Source organism: Rhinolophus sinicus, chromosome 5, assembly GCF_057876585.1.
Source record: "Rhinolophus sinicus isolate RSI-liver-muscle chromosome 5, RSI-T2T, whole genome shotgun sequence".
Lineage (NCBI taxonomy): Eukaryota > Metazoa > Chordata > Mammalia > Chiroptera > Rhinolophidae > Rhinolophus > Rhinolophus sinicus.
In genome coordinates this window covers 79,549,344-79,575,926 of record NC_142505.1, presented here as the reverse complement: position 1 = coordinate 79,575,926, position 26,583 = coordinate 79,549,344, and the positions used below count along the sequence as shown (strand labels likewise).

The window sequence follows — 26,583 nt, the reverse complement described above, 5'->3', positions numbered from 1 at the left end:
GGCCTAGGTATTCTCAGAGGTGGAGACAACAGGATCAGCCTCCAGGCTTCATCACAGAGACAGTGTGTGTCTGTCTCTTCCATCAGCCTCAGAGGCGTGTCCCCTGCCTCTTCCCCCACCCACGCCCAGTCTCCTTTTGGCTGGAAGTTATTTGTCTCAGTGCTGGTTAGACTCTGTCCCTCATCCTCAAAGGCACACAGCAGCCACGTTCTTTTTTTTTTTTTTTTTTTTTGGGGGGGGGAAGGGGAACAGGACTTTATTGGGGAACAGTGTGCACTTTCAGGACTTTTCTACAAGTCAAGTTGTTGTCCTTTTCAATCTTAGTTGTGGAGGGTTCTGTTCAGCTTCAAGTTGTTGTTCTTTCAGTCTTAGTTGTGGAGGGCGCAGCTCAGCTCCAGGTCCAGTTGCTGTTGCTAGTTGCAGGGGGCACAGCCCACCATCCTTGCGGGAGTCGAACTGGCAACCTTGTGGTTGAGAGGACATACTCCAACCAACTGAGCCACTAGCTCAAGGTGCTGTGTTCAATCTTAGTTGCAGGGGGCAGAGCCCACCATCCCTTGCGGGACTCAAGGAATTGAACTGGCAACCTTGTGGTTGAGAGCCCACTGGCCCATGTGGGAATCGAACCGGCAACCTTCGGAGTTAGGAGCACGGAGCTCTAACCGCCTGAGCCACCAGGCCGGCCTGCCACGTTCTTATTTGACCTGTTTTGTCATGTTTATTCTTGGTGCTTTTATGGTAGTGGGAGCAGTTCTTTCTCTTAGCTTGAAGTATTCATGTGACCTAATATTTTCTTTTGTGTCTGCAAACATCTGTCAGTGCCTCCTTTTAACTAGACACTCTGCCATAACTGGGGGAGGTGTAGAGGGGGCTGCTGCAAAATCCTTGTTGTATCAGCTCTCAGAGTCCAGAAGGGACATCGGGTTGTGACATAGCATGTAAAAGTGGAACTGCCAGTAGAGGGCCCTGGGGACACCCCGGCAGGGGTGGGGGATGGGGTGGGGGAATGTCAGATCTTCCTGGGTAAGGTACCACAGATGAACACATTTGAACCGAGCTTGGGTTCTCCAGGACAGAGCATTCTGGAAGAGGAAACAGCTCAGGTCTGTTAAAATTCCACCAACTCTGTGGAGGAAAAATGTTCTCTTTTTACAAATAAGGAGAGGGCAGGCTGAGTGCCAGGCCAGGCCTATGTCATAATCACCTTTCTGTCCCCAGAGTGTCTGACTCGGGAGTGCTGGAATCGGATTTAGACCTGCCCAAGGTGACAGGGAATGGGTAGAACAGCACACAGACTGCGCTGATTAAAAAACCCCACATTTAGGGGTTACTTTTCCCCTTTGGGTGAGAAAGAAAAATGTTAGCATGTGGCATTAGAACTGACGGATTGGTGCAAACTGTCTTGAGTTACACTGCTAACAGTTCTCTGGAGGTCTTATCACTGGGCTTTTTCCGCCTCGGGGCAATTGTCCTGCAATGCGTTTGTTCATTCATTTATTCATTTGTTAATTCATTCAACAAACCTCCACCAGCCACCTGTGTTTCCAGGCCTTGCCCTCGGTGCTGAGGTGACAACTGAGTGAGTGGGACACAGGGTCCCTGCATTCAGGATCACACGGATTAGTGGGCAGATAGACAAGAAAACAGACTTTAATTTTTCTTTCTTTCTTTCTTTGTTTTTAAGGAGGGCGCAGCTCACAGTGGCCCATGTGGGGCTCGAACGGGCGACCGTGGTATTTTTAGCACCACGCTCTAATCAAATGAGCTAACCAGCCACCCCCGACTTTGATTTTTCAAAGAGATGTCTATTCACATCAGAAGCAAAAAGGAATACAGGAATTCTTCCTCTGATTCTTGTCCGCAATCTGTCCAGTTCCCACCTCCCCACAAAACAGAAGCCATTAGTATTAATTTTATGGAACCCTGGAAGGGGGTCTCGATGCACATAGAAGTAAACACAATACAAATTCTTGTCCACTGCCCCCCCACTTTGACAGAGATAGTAGCATGTGACACATACTGTTCTACACTTCGCTTATTTTACTTAATACGTCTTGGAGATCCTCGCCTACCCTACAAATAGCTGCACAGTTTTCCATTGTGTGGATCTGTTATAAATGACTTAACCACGGACATTTGAATTCTTTCCCGCCTTTTGCTATTTCAAATAATGCTGTAATGGATTATTTGTGCATTATAATGTGACTTCAAATGCATGTGTGTATCTCATACCTTAGAGTCCCAAAGTGGAATTTTGGAGTCAAAATCCCTAGCCACCTTTCTGAAACACTTTGTCATTGTTATGTCTCTTGTCATCTATATGGACTTAGGTTTTTCTCTGTGACCCCATCTAAAACTAAATCTTATTCTTTTAAGAGGTGAATTTTAACTCATTTAGTTTTACTGATGTAAAAATTATATTTGGTCCTATCCGCTCTATTATTTTTGTTCTGTTTTCCTAAATGTATGCTTTTCCCCACTGTGTGTTCTAGTTTCTTTGTGTGTGTGCAGTTCTTCATGTTCAGGGATGTTATCACTTTAAACACTGCTAAAATTAATACGATACTTCTCCCCTTTTCCTTCCCCCCTTTTTTTTCACTTCCCCTACCTTTCTTCTATCGCTTAATAACAGTTAATACATTAACCTTCTTAGAGTTTACCTTCGTTCTAGCAAATAATTCATTTTTATGATTTATTATTATATTATTTGATTTGTCATTTTTTGATGCTTTTATCGGACCCCCAAACTACTATAGGGGAGGCTGTCAGCACACTTGCCCTACTTTTTCTGGTAGTTGTATCATTTCTTCATTGTGGGGAGATGTGGAATTTGCTTTCTTTCAGTCACCCTAATTGCCACCTTCATTTGTTCATAAATAAATGCATTTCCTGTCATCTCCACAGATGGCTACAGGGAGTCCCCCAGTAGCTCCTCTGAAGGGCTCATGGGAACAGTGTTTCCCGAGTCACTGTGTGTCCAAACTAGTTTTCTGGATTGCTTTCAAAGGTAGCTCAGATGGACATAAAAGCCGTGGTTCCACTTTCTTTTCTTGACTATCTTATAGATATTAGTCGGCTGGATTCTGGCTTTGAATGTTGTTGGTTTGAAATCTGAGGTCAGCCTTATTTCTCTTTCCTCTCCTAAATTACTTGGATATCTTTTCGGCTACTTGGTCAGTATTTCTTTATTTTTAAAATCCAGGAGTTTCATTAGGGCAGATCTTAGTATGGACCATTCTAGGTGGATTTTCCCTGGCTGACACTGTGCCTTCTCAATAAGTCCATTCAACTCTTCTTTTATTGCAGGAATGGTTTAACGGATTACATTTTAAATGTATGTCCTGTTCAATTGTTTTCTTTTGTTTCTTCAGAGGTTCCAATTATGCACATGTAGGAATTCCTTTGCCTCTGCTCTGTAGCTGTCGTTTACTCTCTAATCCTTTGCAATTCCTTGTTGGTTTCCTCTTCCTGTTGCTCACGCATCTCACTTCTAGCACCCTCTCTCCTACTGAACTTCCCCAGCGTCTGTTCTCCCTTATGCTTCTGCCACTTTGGCTTCATTTTAATGATGACTTTGGTTTTTCTTTTTACTTCTTTCCTGGGATCTAAATGCTCACATGCCATCTCCTCTATTGTCTCTTCATCTCTTCCCTGAAGTCTTATAACTATTTCATTGTCTTCCTTCAAGTGTGATTTTTTTTCATTTCAATCAATGGTATTAGATTTTGGTCCCCATTTTCACCTTTTCCATTCTTTTCCTGCTGAGTGTTCTGTGGTACATTTTGCTGCCCTTTTCCACAATTTTTCCTCTACACACACAAACACACACACACGCACACACACACGTATATAAAATTTATATTTTAGTCTGTGTGCCAGCATCTTAAAAAAGTTACATGGTTTTTGGAATAAGTTAGACCTCACTGGCCTACCTATTCAGATGGGCGTCCTGTGATGGCAGAGGACAAGGCCATCCTTGACTTTACAATCTGAAAGCACTCTGCTCAGTTTGTCACCAGTGACAGACGGCTTCCTGCTAAAATGGCTGCATATTGTCCATCTTTTCTGTTTCAATGCACAGATCAGGCCCATCATCAGCTGTGTTCACTCCGTCTCCAGTTCTCTTGCTGCCCTGAAGCGGACCTTAGGAGTGAGCCTCTTTCTGTAGGAAGAACAACTCGATGGGCATTTTCTGAGGCCAGCAGTGCCCAGGCCACTTCACTCTTTCTCTGCTTTGTTAGTTTTCCTTCCCATGCAGCACCTGCCCCATCTGTGCCCTGTCCTTTCCTCCAGATCCCCGAGTTCTTGCTGAACAGGAAATGTGGGTCTATCACGGTAGGAGGCACCCTTTACCGATAAGAAACATAGTTTTGATTCTTTTTTTATTGGTGCCCCTGGAAATTTACTTCCATCTGGGTGGCTTCTGCCATATTGTTCAAAACTGGGAGTATATCTCTCTTCTAAAGATTTTACTGAAAATGGAATTTATGATTTTTTTTCTGTTTACGCTGTTGATTATATATGATATTTAGGAGGGACAGAGGGAAATTGTTGTCATGCTGCCTTGTTAGATATTAGCCCTCTGAAACAAGCAATTTTGATCAAATGTAGTATTTCTAGAAATAGAAATAATAATAGCAACTATTTCAGTTTTGTGCCAGTCACAGGGTTCTCTCTAAGCCCAATGTCCCTTGAGGCTTGGATGCCACATTCTTCTCATGTCCAGTTACTATACCTATCCACGCCCTAAGCCTTCCAGGGAAGACACAAATTTAGAGTGAATTGCATGACCTGAAGAGTGAGAAGAATAGTGTCAAATACTGAACCTGGCAGGATTTGAAATAGTTTAAGATACCCTGTATGGTTTCCGAAGGCAGTTCTTCCTCAGATCCTGTTTAATTTATGTCCCTTCAGTTTGTCCTGCCTCCTCCTGGAAGCCTTCCCTGACTATCATTAGCCACTTGAGCTCACACATTAACAAAAGCATGAAAGGTGAAGATGCCAGGCTGTGCCTCCTCTAGGCCTCTCCAGGACCATTCTGTTCTGGCCTTAATTCCAATTCCAGCTCCAACCTCTACCCCCATCTTAGGTTCCAGCACCTCTGGAGGTGCTGCTGGACCTTTGTCACAAGAAGAGTGTGGTGCTATTATCCTTCCAGTCAGTCATACACCTGTGTCACCAACCACTCTAGACCAGCAGAGGGAGGAGCGAGGGAGGGGAGCTAAGAGGAGCTCCTAGTTCTCTGCATTTGGCCCAAATCTGCTCCCGGTCCCCAACCTGATCTGTGGATGCCAACGTCCTCCTCTCAAATTAAAGAGGCATCTTAGGGTCCATTGGTCCTAGGCCATCAGGATCAGATCTCAAATCCCAAGCTTGGCGTTCATGGTCCTCTACCAATCCTTTGAGGCGTCCTGCCCCATGAAATAACAATACAAGTTTATTTCATGTTTAAGGATAAAAACATACGTGCATGTATTTATTGGTGGTGCTTTAGGACTGAAAAACGTAGAAATTTCAATTACATTTCATAATGCTCAGATTTGGACACTGAATTTGAGCACATTAAACTGGACACAAATTGCCAATTAGGAATGAAGGTTCATCTTATATGTGCCCTAGACACGTTTTTTTGTCACTAAAACCTCTTGCAGAATAGGCTTATTCTGGAACAGTCAGTGCCACCTAGTCTGAAGATGGTCCTTCGACTGTATACACACTTATATGACGTGTAATATATTGGAATATCTCTAAACAAATATACAGAAAATTATATATATATACATATATACGTTTCTATATATTTGATTTTTACATGTTTGTGATTTAGAAGTAGAGCTAATCATGCCAAAGTTGGTGTGTTTAATTGAAGCAGAGCTGACCTTAAGTATAAATCGGCTTGAAATATCAGTCAGTTCATTCACACTGGCTTCCTCATTATTTCTAGGACCTGCCTAGAATGTCTTCTCCTTTCCTAAGCCCTCCCTGCACAGGAGCCTTAGCTCAAGTCCTGCCACCGCCTCCTCCCGGAAGCCTTCCCTGAATGTCATCAGTCACTTGAGCTCCAACATTAACAAAATGTAATGTCCGCCTCTCTGCAGGGGGATGAGCTCACACAGGGGTCACCCGTCAGCAGCCCAGCCCCTTTCCCAGGGCTCTGCCCACCCCTGGTACTTTCAGGCCGGGCTGAGCCTGGGTCCCACACCTTGTCCCGAAGCACCTGCCACTGTTGATTTTAAGTGAGAACAGCAGTTGTCCTAGTTGAGTGCCTGAGACATCTGGTGGGCCACAAAATCCTTCTGTGAAACTACTGGGCATGATGCTGTTTTCTCCAGTATGGCTTAGTCTGGGTTTCCCACATAGGGAAATGCTTCCCCACAGCTTGGGACACACAGCGAAAGCCAGAGCCCACATTTCTAACCAGTATTTTGCATAGGTAACTATTTTCTTTTTCTTTTTTTTTTTTTTTTTTAATCCCGGTGTGTTGAAAACGCAAGGTATGGATATTATCAGAAGCTTTAAAAGTTTATTTCATCTGGCTGACCTCCCTGCTCTGGATTATTCAGGGGGAAAAAAATAAGTGTTACTCCACTAATGCACATTTATAAATGTTGTGTAAGTTCCAATTGTATTTCTTTCTCCAGATGAAGGATTATTATTAGAATCAAGGGGAACATTAAAGCCTCCTCAAGTCAGGGTACTAAGAATGGGCTTTAATGGGCTTAATAGGGAAATTTATGCATCTTTGCTCGTAGGTTGTACCATTAATTAGTTTAACTCATTTTCGTCCAAGTTTAATGTCAGTATTTTAAGCTGTTTCAAAGATAGCTGTTTAAAAAGGACTTTATTAGCAAGCTCCTGCATAAAGGGGCCCTAATTCCTTTGCTCATGGCTTGTTTTTACATAAAACGATGTATTCTCCAAGGATAAGAGAACATGCATATATATTGATGTCTTAGGCACTGAAAAGTAAAAACCTGAATTACAGATAATAATTTAATTTGAGCAGGTGTAATGTGGCTAAAATCTCTGTTGGATGATCTCCAGTGAGAAATGGGGCTTCACCTTGTATATTTTAAAAATCCCTTCAGGAAACCCGGCTGTGTTTTCTGTCACTAGAACTGCTTATGGCTGGGAGTTTATTACCCATTAGCCTCTCAAATGTAAGTGCTACCTGAAGCTCCTAGAGGACATGGTGGTAGCTGCCTGTTGGTTTTTGAAAGCTTAATCTTCACAATAAATCCTCACCACAACCCTGTGAGGTCGATGCCATTTTACAGATGAGAAAAATAGAGGCTGAGAGAAGAATGGTGACTTGCATGAAAAACAGCTTGGACACTTAGGAGCTGATGTTCAAACCCTGGGCTGTCAGACACACAAGCCTGAACTCTTAACTGCATCGCAGGCCACCTGGTTGTGTTCGGGGGGGAGCGTGGTCCTGACGCCCACATCGTGTGGAAAAGGTGCTCAGCTTCCGTCTGCCCATGGGGCCTGGGTAGAAGCGCAGGTGTAGGCACCTGGGGTTGTGTTGTGTGTGCAGATCAGGGAATTCCACGTTAGGAACTTGGGTTTAAATCTCAGTTTTGCTACTTACTATCTGTAGATCTTGGAGATGTCACCTAACTTCTGAAAAGCAACAGGGAATCGTATCTTACTGGCTGGCTTCAGGTGGTCGTTTCATGTGAAAATACTGTGCATGATCTTAACTCCCATACTGTTCCATTTAGTGGGTCACCATGCCGCCCTGTATCCACAAACACGAATAATATCAGAGCTGCTGAGGGCTGAGCGCCTAAGTCCATTCCAGTCCAATCCTCCCCATAATGCTATGAGCTAGTTCTGTTCTCACCTGCATTCTGCAGATGAGGAAACTGAGGTTGGGAGAAGTCACTTGTCCAGTGCCAGCTAGGATGGCAGAGCTGGCATCTGAGCTCAGCTCTGTCTTTCTCAGAGTCTGGTTACTCTCTCCTGCTGTCCCAGAATTCCTTTAAAGCAGAATGACTCTGGTTACTGCTCCCCGAGCTGTGCTACACAGAATCCACCCTCACCTCTCTGAGTTCCAGGTAGTACGAGCCCAGCTTGCTCTCCTTCGAGCTCCTGGCGAGTGTGGCTCTGTCCTCAGGGTTCCTGCACATTCCCAGCAGTGGGGCACTTGCTGTGTGCTAGATAGTCCACGACACGAGGGACCCAGTCCCCGCTGAGAGCAGAAGCCCTCCTGTGCCCGAGGCCACCTGCTAGCAGCATGAGGACGGCAGAAGGAAGGGACTGTACCCTGGGAGCAGTGGCTCAGGAAGGCATCCCTGTGTTTGCACCAATCCAGGCTCTGCCCTAAGGGGGCTCAGCTGGCCCGCTCCTGGGAGGTGCTAACTGCACACACTCTGCGAGCACCGGCCCAGTGCTCTGATTAAGTACTCGTGCACGGTAGCACCTAGGAGCGTTGGAGGACACGGCCAGCACAGCACCGTGTCTCTGTTCCTGGGACGCCTCCTGGCCTGCTCCAGACAACTCCAGGCTGGCCCAACTCTTTAATTACCTTCGGAGGCACGAAAGTTTAAATTCTGGTTGTTTCCGTATTGGCTTCTAGGAGAGCTAAGTGTTAGTGAGGCTAGGGCAGGGGGGAAGGTCGATCGTGTGACAGGTGGGCACTGGTCTCCTTCGGCTCTTTAGCTGTAGGGTTCCATGAGTTATACGAATACTCCAGTAATTTGTTCCTTTGCAGAGGTTTACAGATATCTCACAATGCTTATGTGTCAGATTTGCCATTTTCAAACGTCCTCCATTGGGTGTTCAGTTAGGATTTGTAACAGAAAGACACACACACTCACACTTACTCTCACACACTTTATTAAACACTGCATCTTCATGAACAAAGCATTTCCATACTCTGTCTCCACCTCTGCCTTTTGTATCGTCTCCTAAATATGTTTCACGCCTGACTGTTTCCTTACCTGCCCCCTTTCTGTCTGGTCCTCTGAGAGAGCTTTGTAGAGTGTTATTCAGCCCTCAAAGTCACTGATAAGCCAGGGCCAGTTTGGAACCCCCGTTATCACCCTTGGGGGCACTTTTCAAAGCAGCTCGCTGTCCTGGCTCCTGGCTCTCCCCTTCCAAAACCACTTCCTGTTTTGAAACTTCCTCACTAGCTCTGCACTAGCCCTTGGCTTAGTCTGAAGGAGGACAGAGGAGCCAGGAACAATGGAGTGCTGGGGCCCAAGGAATGGACAGAGACAGACTATGGCTACTCATTCAGTTAAGAAGCAATCCTCTCTCTCCATCAACATCTGATACCCAGGCTGACTGACTTCCCCATGAGCAGCAACTAATGGGTCCGATCACCCCTCCCTCCCTCCGTCCTCACCCCACCAGGGCTGCGGTGACCCTGGAACCGCTTCTCTGCCCTCCAGTATTGGCAGCAGTGCATCCTTCTTCCTCCCGTCACCTGGGTGACTGTGATGTCCTCCTGGCTTTGTTTGACTACTCTCTGCATTCAAATCCGTCTGGCTTCAAGCCCCTTAAAGCTCCAGGCCTTGGGTGGAAGGGAGCAGAGAGGGTTCCCAGGTGGAAAAAGCAACCATTTTCTTCCCAGGGCTATATCCCTCCACGGAGACTGTATGTGCCTTATTTACACTTGCTTATAGCATTTTGTTCCTATTTTCCAGACAGGCAGGAAGTCTACTGGGAGGGCACCAAATTACCTGGGCCCTCCCTCCTTCTGCCTGAGCGCTGTGCCGTCCTGGGGGAGGGAGCTGCGTGTTGCACATGTCAGAGTAATGAGCAACAGGGCTGTACTTTTCCCTAATGAAGCCCCAGTGGCTTCACATGTGACACGTGCTTCTGGGAGCGTGAGAGGAGGGCAGCAGGCTGGGCACAGTCCTTCGAAGGACCCCTGTTTTCAGACCAAAGCTATGAAGGCAGGAGCCTGACAGGCCCCTCCCTCCATCTGGCCTTTTAATACCTAGCCAGCTGTCTCACCTGCGGAACCGCCTTTACATGTGACGGCCTGATGTTTCGATTTTTTTCAACCCAGGGTATGGACCAAGTAGGTGAATTGCCTCAGTCAGTACAGGCTCCCCCCATGCTCAGTCTGTGCGAGCAGACAGCCCAGTACCCAGGGACGGCCCAGCAGGGTAAGAGCCTGGATCCACGTCCTGTCTCTGCCACCTGATAGCCATTAGACTTTGGGAGTCTGGAAGCAGTGTGTCCGTCCATTCCTCTTTCAGTCCATGTAACCTGAACAACTGCCAACTCTGCATCCATCCTTTTGCTAAGTGCTGAGAATGCAGGTGTGGGGAAATCAGGCCAGTTGTTCCATCACAGAGCTTTTCCACTTGCGAGAGGGCAGAAGCTCCTGGACTTCTAGTATCCCATCTGCAAACTAAGAAGAGAGGTTGTTCTTTATCTCCAAAGCATCTCCTCAGGCTTTTTAAAAACATACGATAAAATTCCAACATATTATGTTGGGATATGGGAAGGGGGGCCATAAATTTATGCCGGTAGCTATGATCTGTGTTTTACTGATATTATCTTATTTCATGCAACCAGGGTATGAGCTATGCTCTGTTACGCCATTTTATAGATGGACAAATTCAAGTTTACAAAAGTCAACACAAGGGTTATTATAGTCGATTAATACGTGTGTGTCGAGAACATTCTTCATGCCAGGAACCGACTGCAGAAGATGCCGCCCCCAGGGGCTGAGCCAGGCTCTGGGCCTGTCTTATGTTGCTGCGATGGGGGTGGGGTGGGCTGGAGGTTGGGGGGCACGGAACGGGAAGTTACAGGTGTGACACATGCCATCTGAGGAGCAAGGCACTGGGAGCCTATAGAAAGGAAAACTCACTGAGTCTGAGGGTTAGGGAAGTCCTCTAAGACGAAGTGCCTTTGAAGCAGAGATCTGATGGAGAAGAGATGTGCTCTGGGCAGAAGGACGGCAGGGTGGAGCGTGAGGCCCAGGCGGAGAATAGAGACAAAGGCTGCAGGGACCCTGGGGTCAGATCCCACAGGTCACGCTATGGAGTGTGGACTTCCCTGCCCAGTGCCTGGAAGCCTCGGAAGTAGCTACGCAGGAGAAGTGACTTGATCCAGTGTCGTTTTACACAGATTGCTTTGGCTGCTGTGTGGAGAAGGGAATGTAGGGAACAAGACAGGTGACCAGGTAGGACTGTTGCCGTGGTGCTGGTGGGAGGTAGTGGTGGGGACATGGACGGAAATGAAGGCAGCACAGAGAACGAGAAGCGGGGAAGCTTTTGTAGGAACTCAGGGCTCTTCCCAGGTGTCTTCCCTGAGGAGAGAGTGCCTGGCAGGGCCATTCTCTGATGACTGGAGGACGCAGAGGTTGGGGGTCAGTGGATCTCAGAGATGCTGCCAACACCCCGGCCATGCTGGGGCCGACTGAGGTCGCGTAAGAGAGATGGGGAGTACCCTGTAGGAACAAGAGGCGATGTGGGAAGACTGAGGAACGGCATGCTGGCAGCCACGACTGGGGGGAGGACAGCTGAAGCCATGGCGGAGGGCGGGAGGAAGCAGAATGGCAAGTGGGAGAGCAGAGGACTGGCTGGCACTTACCTCGGGAAGGTAACGCAGTAGCAAAGGGGATCCAGTCCGAACCGTCACGAGTGAACCAAACCCTCTTCCAAGACAGACCCTTTTCCTCCGAAGAGGCTGATACTGGTGGCCTGAGTCCCCTGCTTCTCTCACCAGGAGGAATGGAGAGACCATCACACACCCCTTGAAATCACAATGATTGGCCCAGTTCAGGGCACAGTGGGAACACGGCAGGTGGATACAGTTTTATGGCTTTCTCCCCACAGAAATCACTTTTCCCCAGGAAGGAACTGAGGGTGCAGGATGTACCCTCTGGGCCCCCTTTCTTAAAGCATTAATCCTTTTTGGGGCTACGAAAGGCACTTTAAAAGGCAAGCATTTTTCTCCCATTGCCAGTTGGTCTGTTGTGGCTAGAATACCAAATCTGAACCAACAGCTCTCTGCAGGTAGCTGGCTTTCATTTTTCTCTGGGATGTATCTTGTTCCAGGCAGACTATGCCTGACTTTGTCCCCATAAGGACCATTCAGATGAGGACACCATGGGGGAACAGGGCCCAGTAATTGAGTGCCTCCCATCCCTACTTGGGCTTTCTCATCTTTCTCTACGCACGCCACTGGCATCCTGCTGTGGACGTCTCCCTGAATGACAGAGTCGCTCTTTCGGGATTCTAGTGCCTGATTTCATCAGCCATCCAAAGCCTGTGTACTTTGGGAAGCCTGTGGGAAATTCAGCAGTCTTCTAAAGATATAGATTACCTGCACATCTGTCGGGCTTTAGTTAAACATGACTGACTAATTTATCCTACAGTGTGAGATGGGGATTCATTCCCTTTGCAGGGTGACTTGGCAATTTTCTCTGCTTAGAGAACATTTAGAATAGATGGCAATTGAGAAGAAAGAAACGCTGTTAATGTTTCATTTTCAAATGTGAGATTGGCTATGGAGTCCACATCATATTCCCTCAGAAAAACAGACCACATCCTGTCCTGTTTCGACCTGTGCAGCCTCTGAGAAGACATAGGAGTGAGCACTGCCCCACCCCCACCCCCCACGCCCCGAGCTTGTGAGTTGGGGCCAGGAAGCTTGTCAGCACAGGTCAGCTCCCAAGGACCCGTCCTGGCAAAGCCATGAGTCGCAGCTGTCGGCAACAACTCCTTCCCTCCTGTGTGTGTACGTGGCGTAAGGTGACACGCTGGCTCCTGGCTTAGTGGGCTTGGAACCTTCCCCAGCCCACCTTTAAAGACTGAAGGGAAGTTGTGGAGCACAACCCTGATGTCAGGATATCACGATGAACCTCCAAAGGCTGGAAATCTCAAAGAGATGGCTGACTTCACCCAGCGCTACCCGGGGCAGCCTTCTGTATGATGGAAATACCTGTGCTACCCCGGAGGGAGTCACGGCCACGGGGGACAGTGTGTGTGTGGGGCACTTGGAATGGGGTGCGTGCAACTGAGGAACTAAATTCTAACTTTGATTTTAATTAACTGAAGTGTAAACAGCCACATATGGGTACCAGCAACTATACTGGTTAGCACACGTATACATTTTCACCTCTTTCCTATGTGGCCAAAGCCAGTTTCGTTTAGGTGCATTAGTCTTGCTGGTTTTTTGAATGCTGTGATGTTTGCTCTAAGCTTTCTTACAAATGTTCAATTTAAAACTAAAAAAATTAATAACAATGCTATTAAAAACCACAGCTGGCACATGCCGAGTAATTACTGTTTACCCTGTGCTCTGCTTAGCAATCTAGACAGCCTGTCTAATATCTCACGGTCACACAAGGATATCCTGACTTTGCAGACGAGGAAACCCAGGCACCGAGAGGCTGCCTTGTGGGAGTCAGCCTGCAGGAAGTGGTGAAGCGGGGCTTCCAGTCCAGGCTGAGAGCCCACAGCTGTCACTCTCTGCCACCTGGCATGTCCGTTCTCAGTGTCCTGTCCTGGCTGGTGTTGTAAGATACAGCCCTGTCCTGGTTGTTGAAAGCAAAGCAGTGTCTTGAGGTCGTTAACAGCTCAGGTCTAAACAACAGCCACACCGTCACTACATGCTTTGCCGAGTTTAGATCTGGATCGTGGCTGGAATGCAGGCAGCAGGTATAGCGAACGCTGAGCTTGCATAGACCCCTCCTGGGTCCGCTTACCTCCCCTGCAGTGGAGGGTGGGAGAGACTTTTCCTGCCTGAGGTCTGGGAAGTTTGGCTCTGTTCTCCACCAAGCCCCCGGCTAAGGAAAGATGGGCTTGTCAGAAAGCAGACACGGATGGTAAGGAGGAGGAGAGGGCCTCTGTATGATGCTGTTTCTCTGGAGACGATTCACCCTGCTCTCTGCAAAGCAGATAGGGCTTATCACTTCAGTTCAGTGATGTCCTGCACTCACTGGAGGATGGACTGGAATTTTGGCGAGACAGTCTACTCATTCGTCACTGCCGCATGCCTTCCAGCGGAGAGCCTGGGGTGCTCGCTGGGGTCTCTGCGCTGGTAGATTCCAGCCTTAACCTAAGTCTGCTCAGTGCCAGGAGACGGTCAGAACTTGGCTCTGCACTGCAATTGTTTCTGTTTGGCTTCTTCGCAGCCTGTGTCTCCTAGGTTTGGAATTTGGGAAAAGTGACAGTTGTAGGGTTCACTTATTGGGATTTTGGCCTCTCAGATCTCTAACTTCTCTCCCTCCAGATGCTAAAGGTTAAAATACATTGCGGTTTTTTGTGTGTGTGTGTGTGTTTTTTTTAATGTCTCTTGGTAGCGGCCCACTGCCTGGACCGTTTGTCAAGATTCTCAGTACCCAGAATTTGGGTAAAATCAGGGAGCTACAGAAAGTCAGCTGGCTCCCTTCTCTGCACCACTGGCCCTCCTTTGGGATTTGTTTTCCCAGGTTCTACCTCCACACTCTATGAGGCTTCGAATAGCCCACACCTCCACCCATCCAGCCATCGGGAGTTTCTTCTTGTTCTCAGGAGTATTCCTTGGCCCCAATTACTCTATCCTAACTAAAAGATGAGCTGGATAGCTACAGATGGTCAAAGGGCCAGCAAAATGCCCCACATCCACAAACCCAAACCTTGGGCTAACAAAATTGAGTCGGCTATTCCTGGGACATTGTGGTGTCCCAGGCTGCCTCTCCCTAAGAGAATTAGCCATTCCTGAGTATTAATCTCTTGGCATGAGGTTAGTGAAAATACCATCTTCTCTGGCAAACTGCAAGAGCCAGTTTTATTGTGTCAGCAAGCGGCATCCGTGATGGTTTGAGGCTGCTAGACAACTGTGAGGCTGACAACTTGCTTTAACAGCTTGGAGGCAGCACAAGTTCAGTTCCGAACAATGCTGCCTGCCCTGCCCTGGGGGTCTAGGCTCTGTCGTACTCCTGACCTGTGACAGCAGCACTTTTGGGGGGTTTCAAAGTGGGGTAAGGCGTTCTAGCATGGCGGGGCAGGGAGGTTGGTCTGGGCTTGGCTTTGCTGATGGCACCGCGTGGTGAGGACACAGCTAAGAAGAGCAGCAAAACCGCGAGCTGACTGATTTTCCCCGTTGCCTTTCTCCAGCCTGCACAGACAAGGAGTTGAGGAACCTGGCTTCCCGGCTGAAAGACTGGTTTGGAGCCCTTCACGAGGATGCAAACAGGGTCATCAAGCCCACCAGCTCCGACACAGCCCAAGGCCGTAAGACCACTTTACTCTTGCTAATTTATTTAAAATTCCACATTTCCTAAGTTATTAGACATTGTTGACTGAGCAATAGCATTTTGGGGCAAACAAAGAAGCACTATATGAAACACACACTGACTTAAAGTATGTCCCAAGGTCAGAAATATTAAATTATAGAGGAGGGGAAAATGCCTTAGAATGAAGACAGTACAAAGACGTATGCATGTTTTGGATTCATGGTTGGAAATCCGCGTATGCAGAGGGCAGACTTAAGTTATATGCGGATTTTCAACTCTGTGGGTGGTCAGCGTCCTAAACACCTGGTGTTCAAAGGTCAGCTATAGTTTTAAAAGTCTGGTCGCAAAGTTATCATGTGTTTAGTATAGACATTTTGGAAAATATATATAAAAATACACAAAAATCTGTAAACCCACCATTTTAACATCTGTTAAGCATGGTGTGGTACATACTTCTATTTCCTTGTCATATAGGGAAAAAAACGTGTGGGTGTGTACACACATACACATTGCAGACTGTTTCAGGACCTTTTATCATTTCACAATAGGCTATGACTACCGTTCTATGTTGTCGAGTAGCATTCTGCTTTGTAATAGCTATACAGACACCCAAAGTATGGCTAGAACATAATTTGTGTAAATAGACGTTTAGTTTGGAGCGCTGAACTTGTTCTTAACGTTCAGCTATTTTAAACAACATTGTAGCAAACGTCTTTGGTGATCCAGCTTTGTGAACAGGAGTCAGACCGCGTTTTGTTCTCCATAGAAACGCCCCAAACGCCCAGACACGTGTCCTCCCCATCACTAAGCTGGCAGAGACCACACTCAGAGCCTCTTCATACACTGGAGAGAAAACTCACAGTGGTCCTCAGACTGGCACTCTGGGGGGCGCTCTTGATGCCTCTGACTCAAAGGCAGCTAGTTGGGGACAGGTGTCTCCACACGGTGGCCAGTGGGCACAGAATGCACAACTCAACAGCACAATGTAATGATTCAGCCACCGGGAGTGTTTTGCTGCTGGAATCCACAGTTTAACCAGGGCTTCAGCCTTAGTTTTGGGTTATTGTTTGTTGCTCCTAGCCATAGATACTAGTGGAGAATACTGATCTAGGGGACAGTTCTTTCACTAGTTTGGAATTTTTGCCTTAAGGGGAAACGTGTTTGTGTCCTAGAATCTAAATGTCCATAGGGTGGTTCTCGGTGGTTGTGTCTGAGGGGAACGGAAAGTAAGATGGTTTCTTTGTGTTGCTGCCAGGGCTTCCTTGGGAGTTTGCAGACAATTAATTCACAGGTGGTCTGGAGAAACTGTTCCCGGGATCCCCCAGGAGCAGCTGGCCCCTTTCAGCAACCTTTCAGCAAAGAGCAGACTGACGTGCAGAGAGCTGCTTCCACAGCCTCCAGTCCCAGGAGACCCTCCCTGCTGCAGACAGCTGGGGAGTCTGTGAAAGACCTGCCCTTGGCCAGAAGTGAACTGAGTCCCTGAAGAGGCTTTTAGGTTTGCTGTCCTGAAGCAACTGTAGTGAAAGTAACATAGAGGAGTGACGCTGAGTCAGCCCACAAGGCCAGAGGTGGGAGAGGCATGTTTGTCAGTTCAGGAATTCTGAAGGGGAAACCATAGAACCCTCCAAGTCCCACATGCGTGGGGCCAATCAGAAGGGCTGCTCTGTGCCCCCCACCACCCCTTAGATGTCAGATGCAGGTACCTCTTTTCTAGAACCTTCCAAATGGGTGTGAAGTGCACCTGACCTTTAGATTAGTGCCCAGTTCTTTATGGTGGTCAGTCAGCAGTAAACTCCTCTTTCCCATGTATTAAAATATGAATACCCTATAAAACTGATGCACGTTACATAAACTGTTCTATACAAAAAAGTGTGGAGCCGCTTAGTGCCAGAGTAAGTGACTGTCCTTAGACTCTAAGGACACCATTGTCACAGAGATTGTTCAATCGTGACCTTCAATCAAAGAAGAGGCTATACCATGTCCCTAGAGTCTCTCTTCTTGAAAAAGAGGATGTTGTAATATATGCTCTAAGATATCAAAATGAACCTATTTAACAATGGAAAGATTTTAATGTTTGCAGGCATGAACTTTGCAATAGCTAGAAAATTTCTCTCGACAAATACTTTTATTGAGAACTTACTATGTGCCTGTATTGGCTGAGGTTACTGAAGGGAAGAAGACAGTCTCTTTGTCTAGAGTCTAATAACAGGCATTTACAATAACCCGAAGCTTGGGTTTTACAGGAGCTCACGGGGAGGTCCTGTCCCTGCTTTACATGCTTCTGGACAGTGAAGACCCTTTGGTAGAGACACAGCTTTAAAAAGGGTGGGCACACTTTGCTGTGGCTTATGTTCCACTGGCTAAGCAGGGGTTGGTGACGCAGCAGAGAACCCCAATGACCATGATGTAGGGAGGAGCCCCAGGAGCAGGCGGTCGACTCTATCAGGACCCTTACTTGCAGTCACTGTGTCCCCTCCCCCATGCACTGCCCACCCTCAAACATGGCACCCTCGCCAAGTGGACGTCCTCAGGGCAGGAGGGTCATGCATGGGGCGAGGCAGAGACAGCCCTGGGAGGGCGGGGGGAGATGGAGGATGTACCCTTAGTGTTGGCTGCCTGGGTCTGCATCCCAGCTCCACAACTGTCAGACCCTGAGCAAGTCACTTAAGCCTTGAGAGCTCCCAGCATCATTTCATAGGACTGTTAGGGGGACTCAGTGAGATAATCATTCATAAAGTGCTCAGCAGAGCACCTTAAGACGAAAGTTCACTTTTGGCATCATTTTTTCCAGGAACATAAAGCCGGCCCTAGAAATCAAGCTTGTGGAGTAACCTGAAATTGAATGGTGCTTTGGATTCTGAAAGCAAGCCGAGCGTTGCGATTTGGCGCGTGCCTTCTTGGGCTTTGGCTACAGTAGACTCCATATCCCAAGTGTTAAGCACAGTGTTATTATTCGAGTACATACAGTTTCCATTGTGGAAACCAATAATTCTTTAAGAAAACTACTCCTACTCCTCCAGGGAAATAAGAAAGAAATTATTGTCTGCGTCAGTTTGGATTCCGTATCATGTACCTCTTGAGGGGACTGCAGAAAAGAAGCGTGGGGACCCGAGGCAGGAAGCTGGCTTGTTTTCCCATTAATGTTCAGACTGCTTGGGTTTAACAGTCCACTAGGATATAATCAGGGCTTCTGGATTGTGCCACACAGTTTCATTTTACTGCCATCCTTTTTACAGTCGTCTCTTTGTTTTGGTTTTTCCAATATTGCTTTCCCCCTTAAATATAAAATATAGTTTGCAGTACTATCAGGTAGTCCCACAACTCACCATGTTTGCACTCTTCCTTTCAGGCCCTGTTTTAAGGATCTAGTACATGAAAACCCGTATTTACTCACAGATAAATTAGCATTGGGGATTTATTCCCATTAGAACATATTTTCCTCAAATGCTGACTTCCGTTTTTGTGCATTTTAAATTGTCTCATGTAAAAAGCAACGAAGACATATTCTAGGAGAGTGCCGCTGAGACCATACCCCTGGAGGGGGAGGTCCTGGGAGTGGGCCCTGGGCCTCTTCCTGGGGCAGGAGAGACCCAGCTTGGCGGCAGCTGACAAGTGCCTTTCTCTCGGCAGGGTTTGACACCAGCATCCTGCCCATCTGCAAGGACTCCCTAGGCTGGATGTTCAACAAGTTGGACATGAACTATGACCTCCTGCTTGACCACTCAGAGATCAATGCCATCTACCTGGATAAGTACGAGCCCTGTATCAAGCCTCTCTTCAACTCTTGCGACTCCTTCAAGGATGGCAAGCTCTCAAACAACGAGTGGTGCTACTGTTTCCAGAAGCCTGGAGGTAAGGGAGTGGGGAGGTGAGGTCCAGGGCAGCTGTGCAGGGCAGGGAAGGACCACGTGCCACATACTGGGGAGGAAGGTAGAGATAAGCGGGCAGAAGGACACAGCTAGAAAATAAAGCATTCATCCCATTTAATGGCAGACCCAAAGGCTCTTTTCTCCGATCATATTTCCACTTTGAGCATGGTATATTAGAAAACCCAACAGCATAATCAAGGAGTCTGTTATTTCAGTCTTCCTTTTGGGAAAATCTCTAAACCATATTATGCCTCAGCTTTTTCATCTGTAAAATGGGTATAGAAACCTTTGCTACGTAATTCCCATTGTCACATGGATTCTCCACGATCCCCTTTAGACCAAGCCTTTCTAGGATAGCATGGGTTTATCCTGAGTGTCTTAGACAAGGATATTTTGGTTATAATTAAACTCTGGCTAACTGAAGGAAGGAAGCAGAAAGATTTGAGGAATGTATGGAAAGAATACAGGGCTTATCTCATGTAACACAGCGTCAGGAGAGGCAGCCTGCAGGTGTGCGGACGAGGGACTAGAAGACTCTCCAGAATCCAGAGGCAGGAGCTGAGTCTCCCTGAGGGGCCTGGGTCCGGCTTTATTTCCCTTTGCCTCAGCTCCCTGGGGGGAAGTGGGGGGACCCTACCTGTGGTTTACCACAGCTCACAGGACCGGCGCAGACCAGTCCCAAGTCCCAGAAAGATCTGGTGCAGTGTGGGTCAGGGCTCCAGGATAACATATAGTAGGCTGTCAGAACCCACCCGCAGGAAGGGAACATAGCTACTAACATTAGAGCATCTAAACTGGGTACACAGGTGTGCGTGTTCAGACAGCGCACACACACACACAGCAGAAGATGTAGGCATCACAGAAGGGACATCCTTGGAAAGTGAGGACATGCATGTTTATAGGATTATAAGATACAGTCCTAAAAGCAGAATCACTGGTCAGAAGGGCACATGCATTTTTTAATTTTAGCATTGTTTCCAATTTGTCCTCCAAGAGGTTGTAACATTGCAACAAGTAAACAAGAATATCTATTTTTCCATGGTCTTGTCAAACTTTGTGATTGTTTTCAAATCAAGGGAAATTATATTTCCTCATAGGCTTTATTTCATTTCTCTTATTATGACTTAGGTTGAACATCTTTGTTTGAGAGACTCTTGAGTCCCCTTTTCCTTGAAATGTCTAGTTTTCGTACACCTTTTTTTCTATCAGGTTGTTGTGTTTTTTTGTTTGTTTTTAATAGGCATTTTCTCTAAGGACCTTAGAACTGTTCTAGTCATACATATTGCAATCTCCCCCCTCCCCCACCAATTTCAACTCTGTATTTTTGCTAGAAAGAAAATTTTAAGATAGTCCAGTTTCTCCATCTTTTATTTTATGGCGTCTTAGACGCCATAAAGCTTACATTATGTTTAGCAAAGTATCTCCCACTTTAAGATAGTAAAGCAATGTTTTTGTGTTTTCTCTTCAGTACTTTTGGGGTTAGTGTGTGTGTGTGTGTGTGTGTGTGTGTGTTTATTGCAATCTTGGATCACTTTAGATTCTTCAGATGGTCAAGTAGGATCCCAGCCCCTCCCCCCTCCCCAGAGATGGTGGTCAAGTTCTTCTGTCACTTGTCGACTAATCATAATTAATCCATCTTTCTGCCTCCAATTGAAATGCTTCTCTATCATATATAAGATATATACCAGATATATGCATATCTGTCTATTCCTGGGTATTCTGTCCTATTAACCAAACTACTCATAAATCAGTTCTAAACTGTTTAAGTTACAGTTGTTTTACAATACATTTTAATACCTAGTAGTGCAACCCTCCCTTACCATTAATTTTTCAGAATTTTCCTGAATAGTCTTATATATTTTAACTTTTAGAGCTTTAGAGTTTATTTAATAAAAAAAATTCTTATTGGTATTATTTTTAGAATCAGGCAAAATTAGATTAATCTAGTGAGAATTAATAGTTATATAATATTGAGTCTTTTTATTCCAGAATGGTATCTATTAACCAGTGGAGTTACGTGTTTTGTTCTCACAGATAATATACTTCCCTTATGTTTACCGTTGTTGCCGTTGTACATGAAATTGATGATATCCCATTATCTTTCCTCACTGGTGGTTGTTTCAATATTAATTGTGTTCCCGGCCACCTTACTAAATCCCCATTTTGTTTAGTTATTCAGGTTGGTTTCCTTGGATTTTTCAGCTGTGCAATCATGTCTGTCATCTGCAAATAGTGATGATTTTTTTTTTCTTTTCAATTTCTATACCTCATTTCCTTCTCTTTTCTAATCACATCAGCTAGTCCCTCCAAATTGATGCTCAATAACAGCCATGTTTTTTTCTTTTTTTTTTTTTTAACTTCAGTAGACATGCTTGTAGTGGATCAGCATTAAACTTAACGATAGCTTTGGGCTGGAGTTCATATAAAATCCTGTGACTTTAGTCAGGGTTCAAGTTCAGCCTGAGTGAAGCCTCTGTGTGAATGCTTCCCATGGGCGTGTAATGCCCTGATAGTGAGGCTACAGCCTTAACCAATAGACAGAGCTGGCCACCTGGGGGGTCTCTGGGTAGGCTGCCCCTTCAGCAACCACTGAAGAAAGCCAGGACCCCACCTATGGCAGGACGTGGCATGCAGAAGGAGTTGAACAAGGTAATTTGTTGTGGTTCTCTTTCTGTTTGTTTCTCATTTTGTGTATTTCTCCCGTTTTTCTTAAGTTAGTTTCTTTATTTTTTTGTTAGGTTCCTACCACCTCCGTCCCTAACCCAATTCTGGGACTTTTATTTTACTTCCACATTTCATTATGATTTCCTGTTTATTAAGGTATGTACTTGAGGCTAAATTCTTTTTCCAAAGTAATTGTTTAGCTATAGACCATAGGTATTGATATCTGGTATTTTTGTTATGTTAATTTGTAGATAATGCTACAGTTAAGACTCTGTGTGCCTCTAAGATGTGCACTTTTAAACTTTTCATGTGGTAGGATGATTTGTTGGCTGCTTTTGATATTATTCTCTTTAGTTTTGTAGCTAAGTTTGAGTTTAGGTGTGTGTTTTTTTTTGTGTTTTTTTTTTTTTTTTCCAAAAACATCATCAGAATTATATTCTTTGAATCAGTCCTTGAATATTTGAAAATATATTTTCTTTATACCAAAAAGATGCTAAGTATAAGCTTTCTGGAGTCAGTTTGTCCTTGATATCTTTCAAAAATATTATTCTCCTAGCACTGGGTGTAAATATAGAATGATGTGACCCCATATTAATTTTTCTTTCCTTTTTATTGGTGGTGTAACCAGTTGGCCTGGAAGCCAAAAGGATTCTTTACCTTTTAAGGATACAAATTTCCCAGGACATGTCTTCGTGTTTCTCAGTCTGTATCACTTTTTCTCGAGATACCGTCTTTTGCGCTCCAGCAGTAAAACTTCATTCCATTTGATGAGTCTCTTCTCAGGATGATCGGGTTTTGTAGCTTCAGACGTGAGCCTTCATGTCTTTAATTGTTTAATTTTCTTTCTATGTCATTTTTATCCTTGAGCCTTTGTATCTGTGCCTTCCTCTCTATTCTTACACAGCCCTTTTTCATTAGTGTCCTTCACTACTTAGAGAAATCTTTGGTAATTATTTTCATCGGCTCAGCAGCAAACATTGTTCTGTTATGAATTCTTCGTCTGGAGTTTTGTTTTGTTCTTTCCTCTGGTTTTCTTGCAGCAATTTTCAGTAGGTCTCAGTCTGATTTACTTTTCCTTATCTTTCAATAAGCAGAGTTTTAAAAATTCGTGTAGGACAGTTTGAGGGAGGGGTCTTATAATTTAGAAACTCGTTTCAAAGAAAACTGAGACAGTGTTTTATATGTGAATGACTGATTTTTCCTTCTCTTCTGGAACAGCCTTCTGAATGCCTAGTTTCTTCTCTGTATTTCTGTACAGTTACAGAGATAAGCATTTCCATTTGCAAAACAGGAATAATATGGGTACCTACTGAATATGGTTGTTGTCAAGATTAAACTAAGATGTAAAGTTCTAGCACACTGGTACATTCTTAGACTTCAATAAATGTTCATTATTTGTCATCGTAAATACTACCCTTAATCATCAAAGATGGAACTTATTTTCCCTTCTCTGAAGATGGAACTTGTTTTCCCTTCTCTTTGTTGTTTTCAGTTGGTATCTTACACCAAGAAATCAACAAAATGCATTTTACAACCAGTTTCTCTCAAGGAACATGCAGCAAGGCCAGGTGGCACTGGGAGATCCACAGGGGAGGAGCTGTAAATAGGTGCATAGGTACTTATGCTGCCTCTGTAGATGCACGTGTGGGGTCTGCAGAAAGTCAGTGCCCTGAGAGTTAGAACATCTGTGTCTGTGGAGGACCCTGAGCAAATAGCACAACCTCCCAGAGCCACAGGATCTGCAAAAGCAAGTCGTGGTAAGATTCAAGAACGAGCGAGGTCACCTTTCTTTTTGCCTGTAATGGAAGTAAGTTCTTCTTTTGGGAGGTAAAAGAGAACCACACACTTTTATATGCCCCACTTAACCGCGTGGCTCGTGGTTCCCACCATGTCAGTCCTGCATTGAGAACTGACAGTTTTGTGCTCATTCATAACATAACGGGGGACTGAGAAGACGAGAGCGATACAGAAGCTTGCCCAGAGCATTCAGCTATGAGGTGGCAGAGCCTAGAGGTAAGGCCTCACAATTCTATACACGCTCTCTAGATCTCTTGTGTATCTTCATAGCTGGTTCGTTGAAGTCTGTGTTTTGCTTTCCCTGATAATGAGCCAGAAGGTTTGAAGTAGCAATTCTAATCCTGTTTTTCTCCTACAGAAAGACATGGTGGCATAGATTAAGTATTTGTCACCTTCGTGCTGGTTAGTTGGTCTATGGATTCAGAACACATACTTATTAGTACGTAAGCTTACTACTGTAAGCTTGGGTCCTGGTTCTCAGCTCATGGAAATCTTAGCTGATTATTTACTTCCTTCTATAAAGGAAAAAGCAAACCACCTATTAGACACCTGCTATTTGCTTGCTTGATGGTGGGAAGAAAAACTCCTGTACAATGCAAGTAGCCCCCAAATACTATTTTAAGTACCTCGTGGTACAAGTTGTTATTTTAATTAGTAACACTAATGGCTTGAATTTGTTTTGCTACATAGTAACAGCATATGGAGTAATTCCACTCCCAGGTGTGTCATTGTCTACATTTCACATTAAGAGTGAAGCCAATCATTAGAGATTATATCTCATACCATCTGGAAACTGACTTTCATAAATTATTTTTTTAGGTCTCCCTTGCCAGAATGAAATGAACAGGATTCAGAAGCTGAGCAAAGGGAAAAGCCTGTTGGGTAAGTACAATTTCTTGCCACTCATTTAAACACCTAATTAAACCATGTCTCTTGTAACACTGAATGCAGCAATGGTTATTCAGTTAGGGACCAGTGTTTCATGAGACACATGCGTCACTTCACCCCCGACAGGCAGCTGGTAATATGCCACCATCAGCGGGACACAATCTGAGGACAATTTAGTTGATTGAGAACTAGCAAGAGGAGAGGTCAGCCCATGACTGGTGGACAAGTCCCCCAGGGCTGGAATCTCCTCCCTGATCTTTGGCTCCAATGAATCTTTGCTTTTTCTTCTTTCAAGTACAGCCATTGACTGGAACTCTCAAGTGTCCCTCCAACTCTAAAACTATGACACCTATAAATTATAGAATGTCTTGTATTCCCCAGATCAGGTTGTCCATTCAGGGAGACAGATGAGTTGTACTCCCTTCTAAATCTATCAGAGATAGGATTCAAGGACGTGATTCTATTTACTTGACTGAAATGGGCAAGTTCGCTTGTCAGATGGAGGTAGTCTGTGAACTCTGGCGATGTCTCCTCTTAATTTTGGGGTCACCTCAGAGTGCATACTCCTTCTACTTTGGAAAATGACTCATTTCAGTGGCTTGCCTCAGACTTTCGACATCTGACAACACTCTTAAACTCAGAAAGGACTCCAAAGCTGTGAATTTGACCAGCCTAGGTTCTGCTCCTCCGTAAAAAGATACGAGGCCTTTTTCTGATCTGAAGCCAATTGGCTAGATCCCTCTTCCATCGGCCTTTCCAGGGCGAGGACTTGTGCTTACAGATCTGAGCCCTCCATGGGGCAGGTTATCTTGGGTTTGAGTGATGTGTCTAAGGTCCACAGGTAGTTACAGTAGAACTAGTATAATGCTATTTTTAAAAAATTGTTTCCATTGGTTATGGGTATCTTCTTACTGCTTCATTAACTGACACTGAATGAGACATTTATAAGGCATGTGGTCTGAGAGAAAATGTATTTTTTTTCCAGATCACATGAATGAAATGCCTACCTTTGTCCTAGCAGGACTCTGACCTTAGCACATCTCCCCATAGACGTGTTACTCTTGTCTGACTCATAAAAATACGATTGATCTGCTTATAAGTTATTTTTCAGATAGTGAAATCTAATACATGTGTATTCAGGGGCATTTCCATTAAAAAACTAAATAAAACAACAAATTACAATTTATAATGCTGCCTACTTAGAAAAAGTGGTAATCCGCTGGCATTATAGATCTAGAGCAGCACCTGCTACTTACCAACCTGGGGTTCGGCCTAATATGTTTTTGTTTATTAAGTGCTACTGTTTTCCAACTGCAGCTCAAGGAGGAGAAGCCACATTTCCCCACCTCTCTACTTGTTCTCCTTTGCAGATCTTGTGTGCGAATCTGTTTATATTAAGTTGGTGCAAACGTAACTGCAGTTTTAAAAGGTTAAAAATAATTGCAAAAACTGCAATTACTTTTGCACCAACCTAATAGAGCTCTCTGCCTTCTGGTTATTGAAAGCATCTCCTTTTCCTTCTCTGAAGACTAGCGGTGCTGAGCCCCTAAGTTAGAGTGTGGCACCACCACTGCAATTGTGGCATCAGCAGACTCACCTACCACTTAGGAATGGTTTTCTGGGGGGACCTTCCTATCCTGATCTCAGAGCCTGGTCATCTTGGAATAGCCAGGATTGCTCAGGGTTTATAGTATTTAGAATCACCTGGAATCGGGTTAAATTCAAATTCAAAATCTCTGTCTAGGAGCAGACGGGTGGCTCAGTTGGTTAGAGCTCGAGCTCTGGGCTACAGGGCTACCAGTTCGATTCCCACATGGGCCAGTGAGCTGCTCCCTCCACAACTAGAATGGAGTCAATGAGCTGCTGCTGAGCTTCTGGATGCCCACATGGCTCAACTGGTTGGAGCGCGTCCTCTCAACCACAATGTTGCTGGTTCGACTCCCGCAAGGGATGGTGGGCTGCGCCCCCTGCAACTAACAACGGCGACTGGACCTGGAGCTGAGCTGCACTCTAGAACAACAACTTGACTGTGAAGGAGCAGATGAGTCCTGGGAAAAACACACTACTGTTCCCCAATAAAAAATCCTGGAAATACACACTGTTCCCCAATAAAGTCCTGTTCCCCTTCCCCAATTGAAAAAAGAAATCTCTGTCTCCCATGCCACCCTTCTTTCT

At 45.4% G+C, this 26,583-nt stretch overlaps 1 protein-coding gene across 1 annotated transcript in view; it reads left to right on the top strand.

The window, feature by feature from the left end:
• The window catches only part of SPOCK1 (SPARC (osteonectin), cwcv and kazal like domains proteoglycan 1), a 470,125-nt gene that overhangs the window by 434,418 nt on the left and 9,124 nt on the right, over window positions 1-26,583 (top strand). Inside the window, exons 7-9 of the mRNA XM_019740366.3 lie at window positions 15,072-15,188; window positions 18,821-19,042; window positions 24,340-24,402. Coding sequence (XP_019595925.2) covers window positions 15,072-15,188; window positions 18,821-19,042; window positions 24,340-24,402 — 402 coding nt within the window. The remainder of the gene's footprint in view (window positions 1-15,071; window positions 15,189-18,820; window positions 19,043-24,339; window positions 24,403-26,583) is intronic.